This window comes from Sceloporus undulatus, chromosome 4 (assembly GCF_019175285.1).
Source record: "Sceloporus undulatus isolate JIND9_A2432 ecotype Alabama chromosome 4, SceUnd_v1.1, whole genome shotgun sequence".
Classification (NCBI taxonomy): Eukaryota; Metazoa; Chordata; class Lepidosauria; order Squamata; family Phrynosomatidae; genus Sceloporus; species Sceloporus undulatus.
Window position 1 is genome coordinate 147,177,246 of NC_056525.1, and position 15,541 is coordinate 147,192,786.

At 37.3% G+C, this 15,541-nt stretch overlaps 1 protein-coding gene across 4 annotated transcripts in view; it reads left to right on the forward strand.

Annotated features, from left to right (window-relative positions):
• The window catches only part of TRIO (trio Rho guanine nucleotide exchange factor), a 269,887-nt gene that overhangs the window by 105,998 nt on the left and 148,348 nt on the right, over window positions 1-15,541 (forward strand). For all 4 annotated transcript variants that reach the window (XM_042461739.1, XM_042461740.1, XM_042461737.1 and 1 more), the window contains exons 7-9: window positions 62-253; window positions 4,550-4,681; window positions 13,072-13,302. In XM_042461739.1, the coding sequence (XP_042317673.1) occupies window positions 62-253; window positions 4,550-4,681; window positions 13,072-13,302 (555 nt within the window). The remainder of the gene's footprint in view (window positions 1-61; window positions 254-4,549; window positions 4,682-13,071; window positions 13,303-15,541) is intronic.

Consider the following 15,541-nt stretch of genomic DNA (forward strand, 5'->3'; position numbering starts at 1 on the left):
TCTTTCTTTCTTTCTTTCTTTCTTTCTTTCTTTCTTTCTTTCTTTCTTTCTCTTTTTGTAGAATGTGTACGTGAACATAAATCGCATCATGTCTGTAGCCAACCGTTTGGTGGAGTCTGGTCACTATGCCTCACAGCAGATTAAGCAAATTGCCAGCCAGTTGGAGCAAGAATGGAAAGCATTTGCTGCAGCCCTGGATGAGCGCAGTACTTTATTGGATATGTCATCCATTTTTCACCAGAAAGCTGAGCAGGTCAGTAATTACAACAAACCAAATGAGAGCAGACTGATCTCTGATTTCATTGGCAATGGGTTTGGGATCTAAGATCCAGTTCTTACATGGGCAAAAAGAGAACCATTGTGGTATAGTAGATGAAGTGTTGGATTGGCACTTGGGGCGGGGGGGCAAGTTCAGGCATCCACTGAACTCACTGGGTGATCTTGGTATTCAGTGACACAGCTGTGTTAGTCTCTGTCAGCATAAAAAGATACAAAGGAATCCTGCAGCACTTTTGACAGTAACTAAAAGAAAGAAGATTACAATTCATAACTCACAGATGCAATCTACTCCATCAGATGGACGATCTTAGGCTAGTCATTTCTCTCAGGTGTACTTATCTTGCTGGGTTATTTTGAAGAGAACTAGGTATGCTGTGTTCAGCTGATCAAAGGATTTTTACTCACTCAAGGGAGTGAAGGAGAAGGCTTGGAAAGGGGCTCTCAAGGCAAAAATGCTTTCAGGATTGGTGGTTATTGAAAGCTGCCGATAGGTTTTTCTTGATGTGTGTCCTTGTTAAGAGTCAAACCTATTACTTATTCTTGGAATTGAATTGTGGATGAGTTAAAAAGCATAAACAAAAGTTATGGCATGTGCCAATGCATCCCCCCCCCCCAACATGATAGGCATTGTAACAGTTGTGTTGTCTACGTTATTCATAAAGTGTTTCACAAGGATAGTAAAGCTTAGATGGCAAAAGCATGGCATTGGAATGTAAGACTAAAATTAAAAGTTTAACCTGAGACAAGCATTTGTTTACAATCTTTAACTGCAGGCATCTAAGTTATTTAAAACACCAGTCCTAAGATCTTTGCACCCACAAATGAATTAAGAAAACCCTGATCTTGTGAAAAGCAGGTAGAAATGTTCCCTACATTCTCCATAACTGGAGCATGTCTTTCTTAAGGGAATGAGCTACTCACTTGTAAATTCAGCTTTGAGTATCCTGTCAACTTTGTTTCTGTTACAGTTAACAATGTTATTTGTTTGTGCATTTATTGATGCAAGTAGGAAAATGAAACAACCACTTTGAGGCCCACCTCTAGGAAAAAGATGGGCAATAAATAACTCAGTTGTCCCCATTGATTGGCTGAGTTCTAGTCTGGAAGAGGTTGTTCCAGCCCATCTAAGATATAGACTATATCAGGGTAGTCTATAGGGCACGGGTAGCCTTTGGAATTCTCCTTTTAGGTTTGCTGTGGTCTTAGTCATCCTCAAAGGCCTTCATGGCTGCTGTTGCCACTGTTCCTTTTCTGTTTTAAAACAGCAGAAAATGAAATGTAGTTGCAGTCAGAGGGCAAAATTAATGTCCTACTACCTGTTGCCCACAGAACACTTTTAGCAGAACATCTGTTGGGCACTCTGTGGTCAGGCATCACAGCTTTCTTGCATAATATATCTTCATCCCACAAAATAGCGGTTTTGCAGGCTGATGGGAGCATAATGGCGAGAGTAATTCACAGCGAGTGTAATCACCATGGACAATCCTCACTTCCGACAGCCAGATGAATAGGTGTTCAAAAGGCTGATAGTGTGGGAGAGTATGACTTACCTGGGGAAGATGGAGAGAAATATTAACCCTGTCCACTAGTCCTCCCATGAATATTTGTGGTGGAGAAAGAGTGTGAGAGTTTGTGTGAAAATGAGGTATACCTTTTGGTGTGTGTGAAAGAGAGAGAATGAGAGAGATATGCCACCTCAAAGGGGGCCCATTCACACACTATTTTTCACATTAACTGAGAGGTTCCATCTTATGTTATCATGGGATCTGAGTTTAAGGAGGGGGCATTCAGAATTCTCAACCAGAGAGCTCCTCTTATCCCTCAGCAAATGACAAACCCCAGGATTCTGTAGGACAGAACCATGGCAGTTAACATGGAATAATAGCAATATAATCGTATAGTGTGAAAGGGCCCAGGTAAATAAGTTCTGTTTTCTACTTTCATTAGCTGGACAGAAGAAGTGATTCTGGCAGGAACAGTTTTCTTCACACTGGGCTAGGTAGCTACAAGAACTTACATGTTGTGTATACCTTGGTTTGGTATAAATTTGTCTACATTGGTATTGTCAGTGTGCTGTAGCGGTTTGAACATTGAACTACAACTTTGGAGACTAGGGTTCAAATCCTCACTCAACCATGGAAATCTACTGGGCGGCCTTCGGCAGGTCACACTCTCCCAGCTTTAGAGGAAGGCAAAGGCATACCCCTACGAACAAATCTTGCCAAGAAAACCCTATGATAGATTCACCTTAGGGTCACCATACGTCAGCAACAACTTAAAGGTGCACAACAACAACATATTAAAATTGGCTACAGCTGCTGCTTTCTTTCCTGCAAAGACATCATGGACTGACAGCTGATGGCTCATGCACCAACATTAGTCTGCAGACCACCACTGTGGGCAGTACAGCTATATCTGATTTTATATAAAAGTCCTTACATAGTTTTTAAAAATAATGTGGAGAGAATAAATATATGAACACCTTGTCTTAAACATTTTATTCACCATTAAATACACACACACACAAACACACACACACACACACACACACACACCCCATAGGGGAAATAGTAGGGAAAATTACCCTTCCTCAGGCTTGTAAGCCTTTGTGTTTCACTTTCATCCGATTTACAACAGGACTATATTCATTTGTTTTAATTCTTATGTTGCCCTTCTCCCAAAGTGGGAACCAAGGCTGCTCCCAGAGAGAGTCAATTAAAAACTTACACAATAAAAATAAAATAATAATAAAATTACCACATTAAACAGCATAAAATCATTTAAAAGACATACAAAGGTTTAGAATGGTAAATAAAACTTCCTAATAAAAATCTCTACACATTAAAGTCTGCTTAAGAAAAGGACATTGCCTACCAGTGAAAGGAAAGCAGGGATGGGTTCAGCCTACTCTCCTGTTGAAATGAATCCCAGAGGGTTGGAGCAGCCATTGCAAAGGCTGTTTCTCATGTCCTCAGCAAGAGAGCCTGTGACAGTGGTGTGGACTGAGATAAAGCCTTCTCCTGACAACTCTGGCAGGTTCATATGGGGAGATAGGGCCGTTCAAATATTCTAGGCCTAATGACCAATATTTTGAATACTGTAGTTCCCAGAAGCAAACTGGTAGCCAGTGGAGTTGTTTTATGTTCCCTACAAATGGCCTCAGTCAGCATTTTTGTTGCAGCATTTTGGACCTGCTCTTTCTGAACAGTTTTCAAAAGTGGCCTCACGTAGAGTGTATTATATCCCAAATCAATCAAGGCATGTGTCACCATGGCCAGATCCGACATCTCAAGGAACGGACAGAGGTGGTTCACTAGTTTTAGCTGTAGAAATGCACGCCTGGTCACTGCTAAAACATGAGGATCCAGGGTCAGAGGTGAGTCCAGGAAAACACCCAATAGTCCATATCTCCCTCCTTAGTGTGACCATTGTGGTGTGGATGGTGTGTGGATGGCCAAAAGAGAAAAGGGAAAGGCTTTCTTTTAAAAAGTATTCCTCTCTGTGTAAATGCAACTTCAGGAGAAACAAAAATAGAACTTGCGAGAGTCTGGTTGGGTTTATTGAATTAGACTTACTGTTTGTTCTGCTATACGGTTGGGTGCTTACTGGCAGTATTTTCTGCACAGGAAAACTAGAATTATATGCTATCTAATTAGCACCATGTATCTATTTGTTTGAATGTATGTGAATGGGGAACACAATAAGGGAACATGATTTGATAGGATTTTCTGCTGCCAGAGATTGCAGCTGAAGCCTTTTCATGATTTTGGATACATTTAGAAGTGTCCTTTGCTGCATGTGGACTGTGGTTTGGCTTCAAATTCTTTTAGTGCTTCCATGTGTGTTTGTTTCCTCTCCCAAACCTCTCTACAGTTAACAAAGAGTTCTCATTTTACTGAAGTGTTTCTTTCTTTTGCTAACCACTGCCTCCCCTTTTCAGAGGATATCAAAATAAATTTGTAAGCGTTCTTCCTTCTTTCTTTCTTGAACAAGACCAGTTATTTAGGCAAGATGAAGCAAGGGTAGAAATAACTTTGAATTTTTATTAGTAGCCAGTTGAAAATGTTCCTAGTAGTTTTCCTGCTTTTTTCACAAAGCAAGGATCACCCTTTCAGACAGAAGAAAGTAGGGTTTTAAAGGCAGTATATTAAGACAGTGGATAATAAGCTTACTTTCAAAAGGACTAGGTTATTCTTTAGTCACTGTTGTTTGCCCAGTGAAATGTATGCCTGTCTCAGTGGTGAATAATTGGAAATTTCTTTCCTTATAGTACATGAGTAATGTGGATTCGTGGTGTAAGGCCTGTGGTGAGGTAGAGCTTCCCTCGGAACTGCAGGATTTGGAGGATGCCATCCACCATCACCAAGGGATATATGAACATATTACTCTGGCATATTCTGAGGTAGGCAACTTTAATTTTCCCAGGTTTAGACAATGCTGGTTCCAGTACCTAAAAATAATGTAAGGCCTGTTTCATGACAACCGATTACTTCTCTCTCTCTCTCTCTCTCTCTCTCTCTCTCTCTCTCTCCTTCCCTCCCCCTCCCTCCCACTCTCTCTCTCTCTCTCTCTCTCTCTTTTCCTGCACATACACATCTGCTGAGAATAACAGTACATCTGATGCAGTGGATTCTTGTCCACAAAAAGTTATGTCACAACAAAAAATTGTAAAGATGTTAATGGACTATGGTTTTTGTTGTTGTTGCTGCAGCAGATTAACCTGGCTGTCATTCTAGAAGAGAGAGAGATGCATAGGTAGAGGGTGTACATGCAGATGTTTTAAGTGTAAAATTGTGTACGATTTGCAAACATGTGTTATGCAGATTCATTTGGCAGGGAGTTGTGATTGACTGCAGCTCTCTATTGAGAGCATACTCATACCAAAAGCATGTTTGTGTAAAATAGTTGGATGACTACAGATGATGTTAGCTTTGTATGACATACCAACAGCAACAAAATTCAGTATAATGCAACTACTCCCTGAACTGCACAATCTTAATTAATTCAAATGCATGTTTCACTGGTACAAAAATCAGCTAGTGTTTATTCAGTTTGTTTCTTATAACAAATACTGGTTTTACTTTCAGAAATATTAATGAAGAGGAAGGAACATATATTTATATTAACTGTCAGTATAATATGCAAAGTGTAGATTTAATTATATAGTGCTCATTGTTAGCAAGGTTCCCTTTCTTTCTAAGGGATTCATCACTTGTAATACTTGTTCCCAGTACGCCCTAGGAAGTTTTGTCCTGATGGGGATTTGGGCCTTGGGTACCCTTCCAACTTCACATTTTCTAGCCTATATCTCTGGGACTTTTCTTGGCATCCTTCTGTTCTCTTTCCCCAGCTGCTACTTCCTATAAGACATAGTAATTCTTGTGGGGTCTGAGGAAGAAACAAGGAGAATGATAGTTCTTTTCCTAGCAGGTAGTTGTGAAGCAGCACTTATCTACATGGGTCCAAATCGAATCAGCACAAGACCAATATTGTCTAGAAAGAAACTTAAGGAGTACCTCATACCTCTTACACAGAAAATAACCTGTGTTTGAAGAAAGCATTGGATTTGTGCCCTGGATCCTGGCCCTAAGAGGCATTAATAGTCTTTTTGCCTGTTTATCCTACTAAATGTCAGTGTGAAAACTTTCCAAGTAAATTTTGAACAGCAGCTCTCTGGATCCATTGCCTGGGGGGAGAAGACAGGAAGGCTAACATATATTTTCTGTGCTTCAGCCTATGAATATGTTTTGTCTACTGTGCTTCATTGTACCGGTGGCTACCATTTTTCAGTCCAGTGGTTGACATGTATGTTGAAATTTGAATGACTTTTCTGTAACGTTTTGAATCTTCCTTTGTGTTAGTGATCAGGAGTGCTGCTTGATGGCATTCTTCCACCTTGTCTAAATAAAAATCCTGAATTCCTATGCTCCTTTTTTAATTAATATTTTTGAAATTTTATAAAACAAATTTTAGTATTCTTTCAATACATACATGTACTTCTGCATCTTATTCATTTTTTTAAACAAAAAACTAAATATCACCTCAGTGCACTGCACCCCCAGAACCATTCCCTTCTTTATACTCCAACCAAAATTTTAACTCCTCCTGTGGAGGTAATTTCCCTTCTTCTTTTCTTAGTACATTTTCAATAATTTTTTTCCATATTTCATCAAAATCATTTCTTTTCCATAATCTTTTTTACTTTCAATTTACATGTTAATTTGTCATTAATCGCTCATTTCCAAACATCTTTATACCAGTCCCCCAATTTCACATTTATTTTTGTTTTCCAATTTCTTGTTATGATTAATTTCGCAACAATAGACAAATTTGTTACAAGGGTTTTTTTCTTTTTTCCCCATTCTACTTCATTGTATATTGATAACAATACTATATTTGGTTTTCTATCTATCTTTATATTCATAATATTTTCTATCTCTAAAATATATATTACTATTTCCCACAATTCTTGTACGTATTTTCATTGCCACCACATATGTAGATATGATCCTACTTCCTGACAGCCTCTCCAACAATATTTTGAATTCTCTTTGTTTATATTATGTAGTCTCACTGGTGTCAAATACCATTTCCAAATCAGTTTCTAATAATTTTCCTTAATTTGCACTGATAAATTTTTCAAATGTCTTTGTTCCCATATTTTATTCCATTCATTATCACAAATTTTACATCCTAATTTATCTTCCCATATTTCTTTTAAAATAATTTGGTTTAATTTTTTCCTTGTATTCTCCATTAATATTTTATAAATTTTACTGGTTGTACCTTTCATATTTTCATTTTCTTCCATTTCTTTTCCCTTCTGGATTATTTGTTAAAATTGTGTATATTTTCCCCCTTTCTATATTTTTCTTCCAATTTTTAAACCATTGTTCTATTTGCATAAAATGTAACCAGGACATATTTATTCCCCTAAGTTTTTCTTTTGTATTTTCTTTTCCTATTTTTAGCTCCATCCAATTTTCTATTTTATCTATTTTCCTTTCCTTTAATTCCTTATCTAATAAATCTCTTTACATTTTTTGGAAATGATTTTTCCATTATTATTGGTGTTATCATTAAATTTTCATTCATTAATCTTTTTTATATTTATTTCATATTTCTAATATATTTTTAATAAATGGGTTTTCAATTTCTTTAATTTCTTTCCTACTAAATTCTTTAAAGAAAATGTCCTCTATTTTCATATCTATCTCTTTTTTCCCCATTTCTAACCAATTCAGATCTGGTACATCCAACATACCTTCTATTACATATCTTAAGTAGTTGGCTTCATAATATCCCTTTATATTAGGGAAGCCTAACCCTCCCTTTTTCTGGGAATCGTACCAAAATTGTTTATTTAATCTACTTCTTTTTCCTCCATTACAATATACATTTAGTAACTGTTGCCATTTACTTAATTCTACCTCTGATATTTTTAGTGGTATCATTCTGAATAAAAAAATTTAATTTTGGTAATTTTCATTTTAACTAACACTATTCTTCCAAACCATGATAATTGAATTTTCTTATATTCTACTAATTTTTTTCAACTTCTTTCCCTAATACTACTAAATTTTCCCCTTCCATTTCTTTTAAGTCTTTTGTTATATTAATTCCTAAGTATTTTATATTACTTTTTATTCTTATCCCTAACTCTTTTTGTTTCATAAATTCCAATTCTTCTTTTTTTTGTATATTTAAATAGCATCATTTCTGATTTATTCCAGTTACAGTGGACCCTTGTTATATGCTGGGGTTTGGTTCCAAGATCCCCGTGTATAACAAAATCCGTGTATGCTCAAGTCCCATTAAATATAATGACATAGCAAAATGGTGTCTCTTATAAAAAATGGAAAATCAAGGTTTAATATTTTGAAATCTATACTTTTTTGGAACATTTTCAAACCGTGGATGCTTGAATCTGTGTATAAAAAAATCAGTGTATAAGAAGGGCGACTGTAATTTGAAGTCATGTTATCTCTCCAAATAGATTCAAAAGTTCTTTAATTTTTTCTATTTTGTCCTTTAAATTAATTAATAACATGTCGTCGACAAATAAACTGTTTTTATGGGGGTTTCCCCCCAATCTTATTCCTTCCAAACAACTTTCTTCCCTTATAACATTTGCTAGCATTTCTATAACCATTGCAAATAGTATTGGTGAAAGCGGCATCCTTGTTTTGTACCTCTCATTACTTTTATTTGCTTTGTAATTCCATCATTAACTATTACTTTTATTGAATTATTACAATATAATTGATCTATTAATCCCCTTATTTTCTCTCCCATTCCAAACTTTTTCATAATTATTTTTATGTTGGCCATTCCACACAGTCAAAAGCTTTAAATATATCTAATGCCAAAATTCCTGCCTTTAATCCCCCCCCCCATTACATGTATTTTACTCAGAACTCTTCCTACTAAATTAGACATTTGTCTTCCTTTCACAAATCCACATTGATCTTTTCCTATATATTTGTACATACATTTATTCATTCTATTTGCCATTATTGTCATTAATATCTTTGCATCCTGATTTATTAATGATATAGGTCTATATGACCCTGGATCAGTTAAATCTTTATCTGTTTTGGGTATTAATGTTTGATACCATGATGCTGGAATTTTCTCTCCATTTATTATTCCATTATATAATTCTAATAACTTTGGAATTAATATCTTTTCAAACACTTTATAATAGTCAGGTCCCAAACCATCCATTCCTGGAGTTATTTTTTAATTTTCTAATTACCTCCATTATTTCTACCTTTTCAATGGATTGTTCCAGTATTCTTATGCTACTTTTGTGTTCTCTGTGGAGTGAGATTAAGTGCAAGAGAAAAGTGATATCACAGGGGCCATAGGTCCAGAATTTCCAGAGTGGCTGAGATGTGACACTAGTGGTGTGTGGGTGTGTGGCAAACACAGAATTGAGAAGCAAGCTCTCCCCACTTCTTTCAGTGTTCGTGGTTGTGCCAGCGGCAGCTCTTTAATGAAACTTGTTGAATGGAAAGAACTGCTCCATGAATGGAAATATCAGTTTGGATGAAACTAAAGGTAGATTCATATTCAGCCACTAGTTTCTGTCTGTAGATAATGTGGAACTATTATTTTGGACTTCAACTCCCAGCCAGTTTAACCAGTGGTCAGGAAAAGTTCTTTGGCACTATCATCAAACAAACAAGTTACCCAACTGTGCTGTAGAGTATTCCTGCCTGTGGTACGTGGCAGAGATTTTCTCTCCAGTATACAACTTTCAGAGATAAGGCCACATGAGTGTGGATTATGACCTGTAATGACCTATAGAACTTGAGACCAGCATGTATGAAAGCCTGCATGCCCATGTAGGAGCTAGTCTGTGTTTTGAGATCTTTGGGGCTGCCTTTTTCTCAAATCCACCACTATTGGAGGCATATTTAAAACCAGGCTGTCTTTTAATTGATTTATTTTAAATGGTTTTACTTTTAAGGATAGCTGAATTGGATTCTAATCCTAACTTTTAATATGCTTTTACTTTTGCCTTTATAGTTGCTTTTAACTGTATTTGTTTTAATTTTTATAACATAACTTGAGTCCCAGTATTGGGAGAAACGATGAGATAGAAATGAATACATGGTGATGATGGTAATCATATTTGGTGTGGAAGCAAGACAAACCTTCTTAGGGGCTGCTCCTGTTCCTTGGAACTCCCTACCAAGGCATCCTCTTTCCTCTTTTTCTCCCAACAAGTTGAGATGTTTTAGCTCAGGCAGGCTTTTGATATTTAAGATGTTCTGTTGGTTGAAGGGTTTTTTTAAACTGATTGGGTGGTATTTAATTCACTTCATTTTTTGTTTTTAATGGGTTCTGTTTGTGTAGGTCAAGCTAGTGTTGTTGGTCCTTCAGCCCCTGCGGCCAATACAAGTTAGTTGCTGCCCAAGCCTGGATGACATGAATGAACATTAATGTATTCCCAAAATACTCAGAGCACTTCAAAATCATACCAATGTGTTTGACAGTTACAGCTTTTGCAAAACTCTCACTTTATCCCAAAGTAAACATTTCTAAACATTACAAATCTGCAAGTGGTGTATGTATTTTTTTATCCAATTAAAAGACATGGGATATTGGTTTCATCTGCAAATATTGTTTTAGCAACTATAAAATATAGTACACTGTTAGTACAAGATTGGAGGGGGGAAAATCAACAGCCTTTTAGAGATATATGCATTTGGAACTGTGAAGTTGTTCTTTAGCCTTTTGTACTCTGCCTAAAACCTCTCCCCACATCAATTGTCAAGCCCCCCCTCCAATCCACTGCTGCTGCTTAATGGTGGGAGGAGGTAGGAGGGAGGGTGATGAAATTCAAATCACAGTTGATCTGGGCTCTGAGGGAAAGGAAATGAAATTGCACTTCATCTGTGTGCACCCCCTTATTTCTTTCCCCTTCAGAGCTGAGACCAGCTGCTTCTCCATCTTCTGAATTGCCTTCCTTCTTTTTCCCCTCCCCACTGATAAGCAGCAGCAGCAGCAGCTTACTCCTCTTTAGAGTTTGATAGCTGCTGGAGCAGTGAGAAGGAATATTACACTTAACTTATTTGATGTAGGATATCTGGAAAGATTTATTTTGTGTCAGTGTTAAAATGATTTTTTAAAAAAATAAAATAAAATCACAAAGACCAAATTTGTGGTCCACTGTTCCATGTAAGGCGTCTCTTGAAGGATGCAGTTGGAGTTGACAATGTTTGGATGCTTCATGATGTTGGATAAAATATAATATTGGGAAGAAGGCTGTAGTACAAATGTCCTCCCCCCCCAACATTTTTTTCTGTACTATTGAATCTGTATGTTAATGCAGTAATTCAAAACTGTCCATAAATATATCAAATATTTGAATCTTCATTGCAGTTTTTAACCACAGAGCACATCTTCTCCTGTAGTATAAAACAGCAATTTAACCAAGCTCTTTCACTGATATTAACATAATGGAATTTCCCCCCTTCCTTTAAAAAAAAAATCACCAATAAGGGCAACATCATTTTGGAGGGGAAACTCTCCTTCTTTATTCTCCTAGTTTGTGCTTCAAAATGGAGGGAGACAGATACAGAGTCAATTACATCCATTGGCATGAAACAGGAAAGGAATTAAAATATAGTTTCTAGATATATGAAAAGGAACTATGAAGAATAAGGGAACCATTTCCCCCCTCTTATTTGATACAAACTGACTAAACTGTAACCAAAAGATGTGTTTACTGAAGCATTGGATTGATTACTGAGTGAAAAATTACTGCTTCCACCACTGTCATGCTGGATACTTGGCTGTTCTTTGAAGATAGATGGGCAGAGTAACCGGGTTTGCTAAAGTCCTGTGGTCCTTCTACTGGCAAAGCAACTGGAAGCACTCAACTTGATAAGGCTGGGCTTTTAAGCAATATGCATTAAGTGCAGTCATGCTAGATGCTGATGAAAAGTTTAAGTCAAGCCAGTTTAGAGTGTATTTGTCTTGCTGCTTCAGAATTCAGAAAGAGAAGGTCTTGATTCTCAGGAGTCATCATCACTATCAAGTACATCTGAGGCCCAATTTACAGAGTGCTTTAAGAACATTTTCACATAGTCAGAAGCCTCTAGCTGTTTGTTGCAGCTTTTAGTTCTAAATAGGTGTTGCAGCACCAAAAGAGAACAAAAGTGTCGCTTTAAGCTGGAATGCATCTGGCTAGTAATACTGTAGTCTTATCAGGTCTAATTGTTGCTGTAGTCAGCCAGAGGCTTCCAACCATCTGGGGGCTTTTAGGCTATATATTTTAATGTTCATGTTCAGTGATATCACAACAACTGGGGCACACTGATATGATTGTTACACTTGGCCCGATGCATAACTATCAAGTAATAGATAATAGCTGGCTAGTTAAATTTATTTGCCAATGCTGGCACGATAATAGCATACTTCTGTATTTGAAGCACCTTTTGTTCCTGAGACTATGCAATATACTCTAATTAAAACTAACTATTCCACTATTTTCACCCATGACAGTCCAAATAAATTCATAGACCAAATGTTTAAATATGAGTTCTAATGAAGGAATTTGGGGTATTTGATGTTATCTTTTTTTAATAGACCTTGATTTAGGAGCCCATACTGTGTGCCACACATAAGACAGGGATTTTTTCAGGTATTCCACCATCACTACTCCTCTACAACTACTCAAAGCACTACAGTTTAAAGGATCTTTAGAGTCAAATCTCTAGTACACTTGTCCCTCCACATTCACTGGGGTTAGGGGCACAGGACCCCTGTGAATGTGCAAAAACTGCAAATAACAAAAATGGTTTTTACCTAAGAGAACTTCTCTCTAAGAATCTCTAGATCCTCCAATGCAACTCTACCAGACAGTGAACATAGAATTGCGCTGGAGGAACTACAAATGCCTAGTGGAGTGTTCTCTCTAGGAATCTCTAGGTCCTTCAGTGTGACTTTTGGTTAAAGTTGGCCATAGAGTTGTGCTGGAGGACCTAGAGATTCCTAGAGAGAACATATTAATTAAATCCGTGAATAATTCAAGCTGCAAAAGTCAAAGTCGCAAACGTGGAGAGACAAGTGTATTTGATGTGGTCAGGATGAAACACTGTTAGATTTCATAATAAGTACTAACATGCTATCCAGTATGTGGAATAATACATTACTATCCAGTAATGTGGAGTTCATGATATGAGGTGGAAAAGCAGAGTTCTCATGGTACACACTGGAATTATGTAACCAGTAACTGCTGCTGTTGCTATTATTATTATTATATATTATGCTTCATAGGTGAGCCAGGATGGAAAGTCATTACTTGACAAACTGCAACGGCCTTTGACTCCTGGAAGCTCAGACTCCCTAACAGCTTCAGCTAATTACTCTAAGGCAGTGCACCATGTCCTAGATGTTATTCACGAAGTCCTTCATCACCAGCGGCAACTGGAGAACATCTGGCAGCATCGAAAAGTCCGCCTACATCAACGACTTCAGCTATGTGTCTTTCAGCAGGATGTACAACAGGTTTGTTCATAGCTTCTAATGAGAGTGTATTACAGATGCGTTCAGAGCCTTTAAAAACAACATCATCACTACCATCCAATCCTCTTGATATACATTTTCTTTTGCTGAACAGTAATGCAAGGAAAGCAAAGTTCTTAGCCAATACACTTTGATCCCCTTTCAATCAGACAAGCACCACTAGACAAGATTAAAGCAATTATTGACCTTCTTTTGTTCCAACTACAAATCAAGACCAAAAACAAATGTTAAATTTCAAGTTGAGATGGGAAGAATATATTGCAGCCTGTCTTTCTTTGTTCTCCTGATACATATAGTAAATCATTACCACAGATAAGAAAATGGTGCCTGGGGACTTCCAAAGGGTGGGAATTAGTGAAGGATCAAGCTCCAGCATTTGCTGAAAAGGGACCATTGCTTCATGGACAAGATCTGATGACAGCAGGGCAGCCTTGTTCTTAAATTTGGTAATGGGAAGAAGGAAACTGCAAAGAAACAAGCTTGATTTAGAGCAGGAAGCACCCATTCTCTTGACATTTTACAGGTAATGCAAAATGTAAGATGATGCAAAGGGCAGGGATGTTTAGCCAGTGAATAGAAGATGCTAGAGTTGGCTGGTCAGAGGAGGAAAAACATTCCAGGTTCTTTGTTCCTATGTAACAGTGGGCAGAATTGCTGAGAATGCTAGCATATATTTCATGGCCAACAAGCAGTTGCTCTTGTCTGAATTGAACCTATTTGGCTTATTTCAGCTGGAGTGGCTAAACAAAGCAGAAATTAATAAAGAAACAGAATCTTCCCATTCCTACATGTTGAAATTTATAGTTTTTCATTTCTGTTAACAAACTAGAGTTTGAATGAAGGATTTGAAGTTGAATTTCCTATTCCTACCTTGTTAGGGGTGTAATAGGCCAGAGCCTGGATTTGGGTCTGAAGAGAAACTTGTGCGTCCTGACTCATTTCTGGTTAGCTGAGTGGAGGAGTAGCAAAGGGTGTGAGCCTTCAGCTGTGGGCCGCCACACTCACCAGCCTCTTGCCAGCACAGCCATTAGTGAGGAACAACAGAAATTGTAGCCCAACAGCTTATGGGGGACATCAGTTCTTGGGTGAATGGTTTCCCATGGTAGGAGGAGTCAGGTTAAAGCAATTGACAACATGTGCATGATAAGCCCAGATTCTCTACAGTTCTGCTTATCATCACATCCAAGCGCAATCCATGTGTCTTGTCCACTAGTTAATCATTTAGAATCTACTAGTTTGTACCAGAAGCCTCTGTTGCAGACTTTCATTGACTAGTGCCTTTTCCAGCATTTAGGTACATCTATGTTTTCTACTGGTAGAATTTTAAACACACACACATATTAGTTTTATTTTGTCAAAAAAAGTGACAGGTTTAATTTTGAAAGTAGCACTGCTGTCATATTATTTGATCCTCACATATCAGTTTGTTGAAGGCTGTGGCTGCCTGTCGTCTGGATCAGTGATTCTCTGATGAATTAGGGTGGTTTTTGAATCCATCAGAAATTGACTTGAGGAATGCAGACACCCCATAGTGATGTGATTGTTCTTGCCACTGTTGTTTGGGCAAAAGTGTCATCTGTGTTAATACTTCATCCCTTTCTGCCATAATGTCTACCCTATATGAATACCCTGATTATGAAGTACTTGGATTAAACAAGTTAAATTGAAGAAATAAATATTGAAGACTTGATAAAACAGGGATGGTTATGCCACTGGCCTGAGAATACAGGAATTAGCCATCCTTGTAATCAGAATACATTTTAAAACAATACCATCTGTATAATGCTTGCTTGCCAAAGTCAACTCGTATAGAAAGATCTTGCAGTGGTTGAAAGTTATGTTCAAGTTTAGACTTAGTTTTCATTATTAGAAAGCATAGAATGAATACACTGGCAAACCTTGAAAGAGGTAAATGAAATGACTGTTCTATATTGAGAGAAAATAAACTTCACATTGAAGGTGTGGGACTCACACAAATGAATATGCCCTATACAGAAATATCCCTAACATACAGAAAACTAGGAGTTTTAACTACTGTAAGACACAGTTACAGCAGTCTGGATCCCATTTTAATTGCCATGACTCCATCGTATTGAAATTTGGAACTTGTAGTTTGATGAGATACTTGACATTTTCTGATACAGTTCAGGGGAGCATACTAGTGCTCTAGTGGAGCATTCCAAACACATCAACAAACTGAAAATCCCAGGATTCCGTAGAA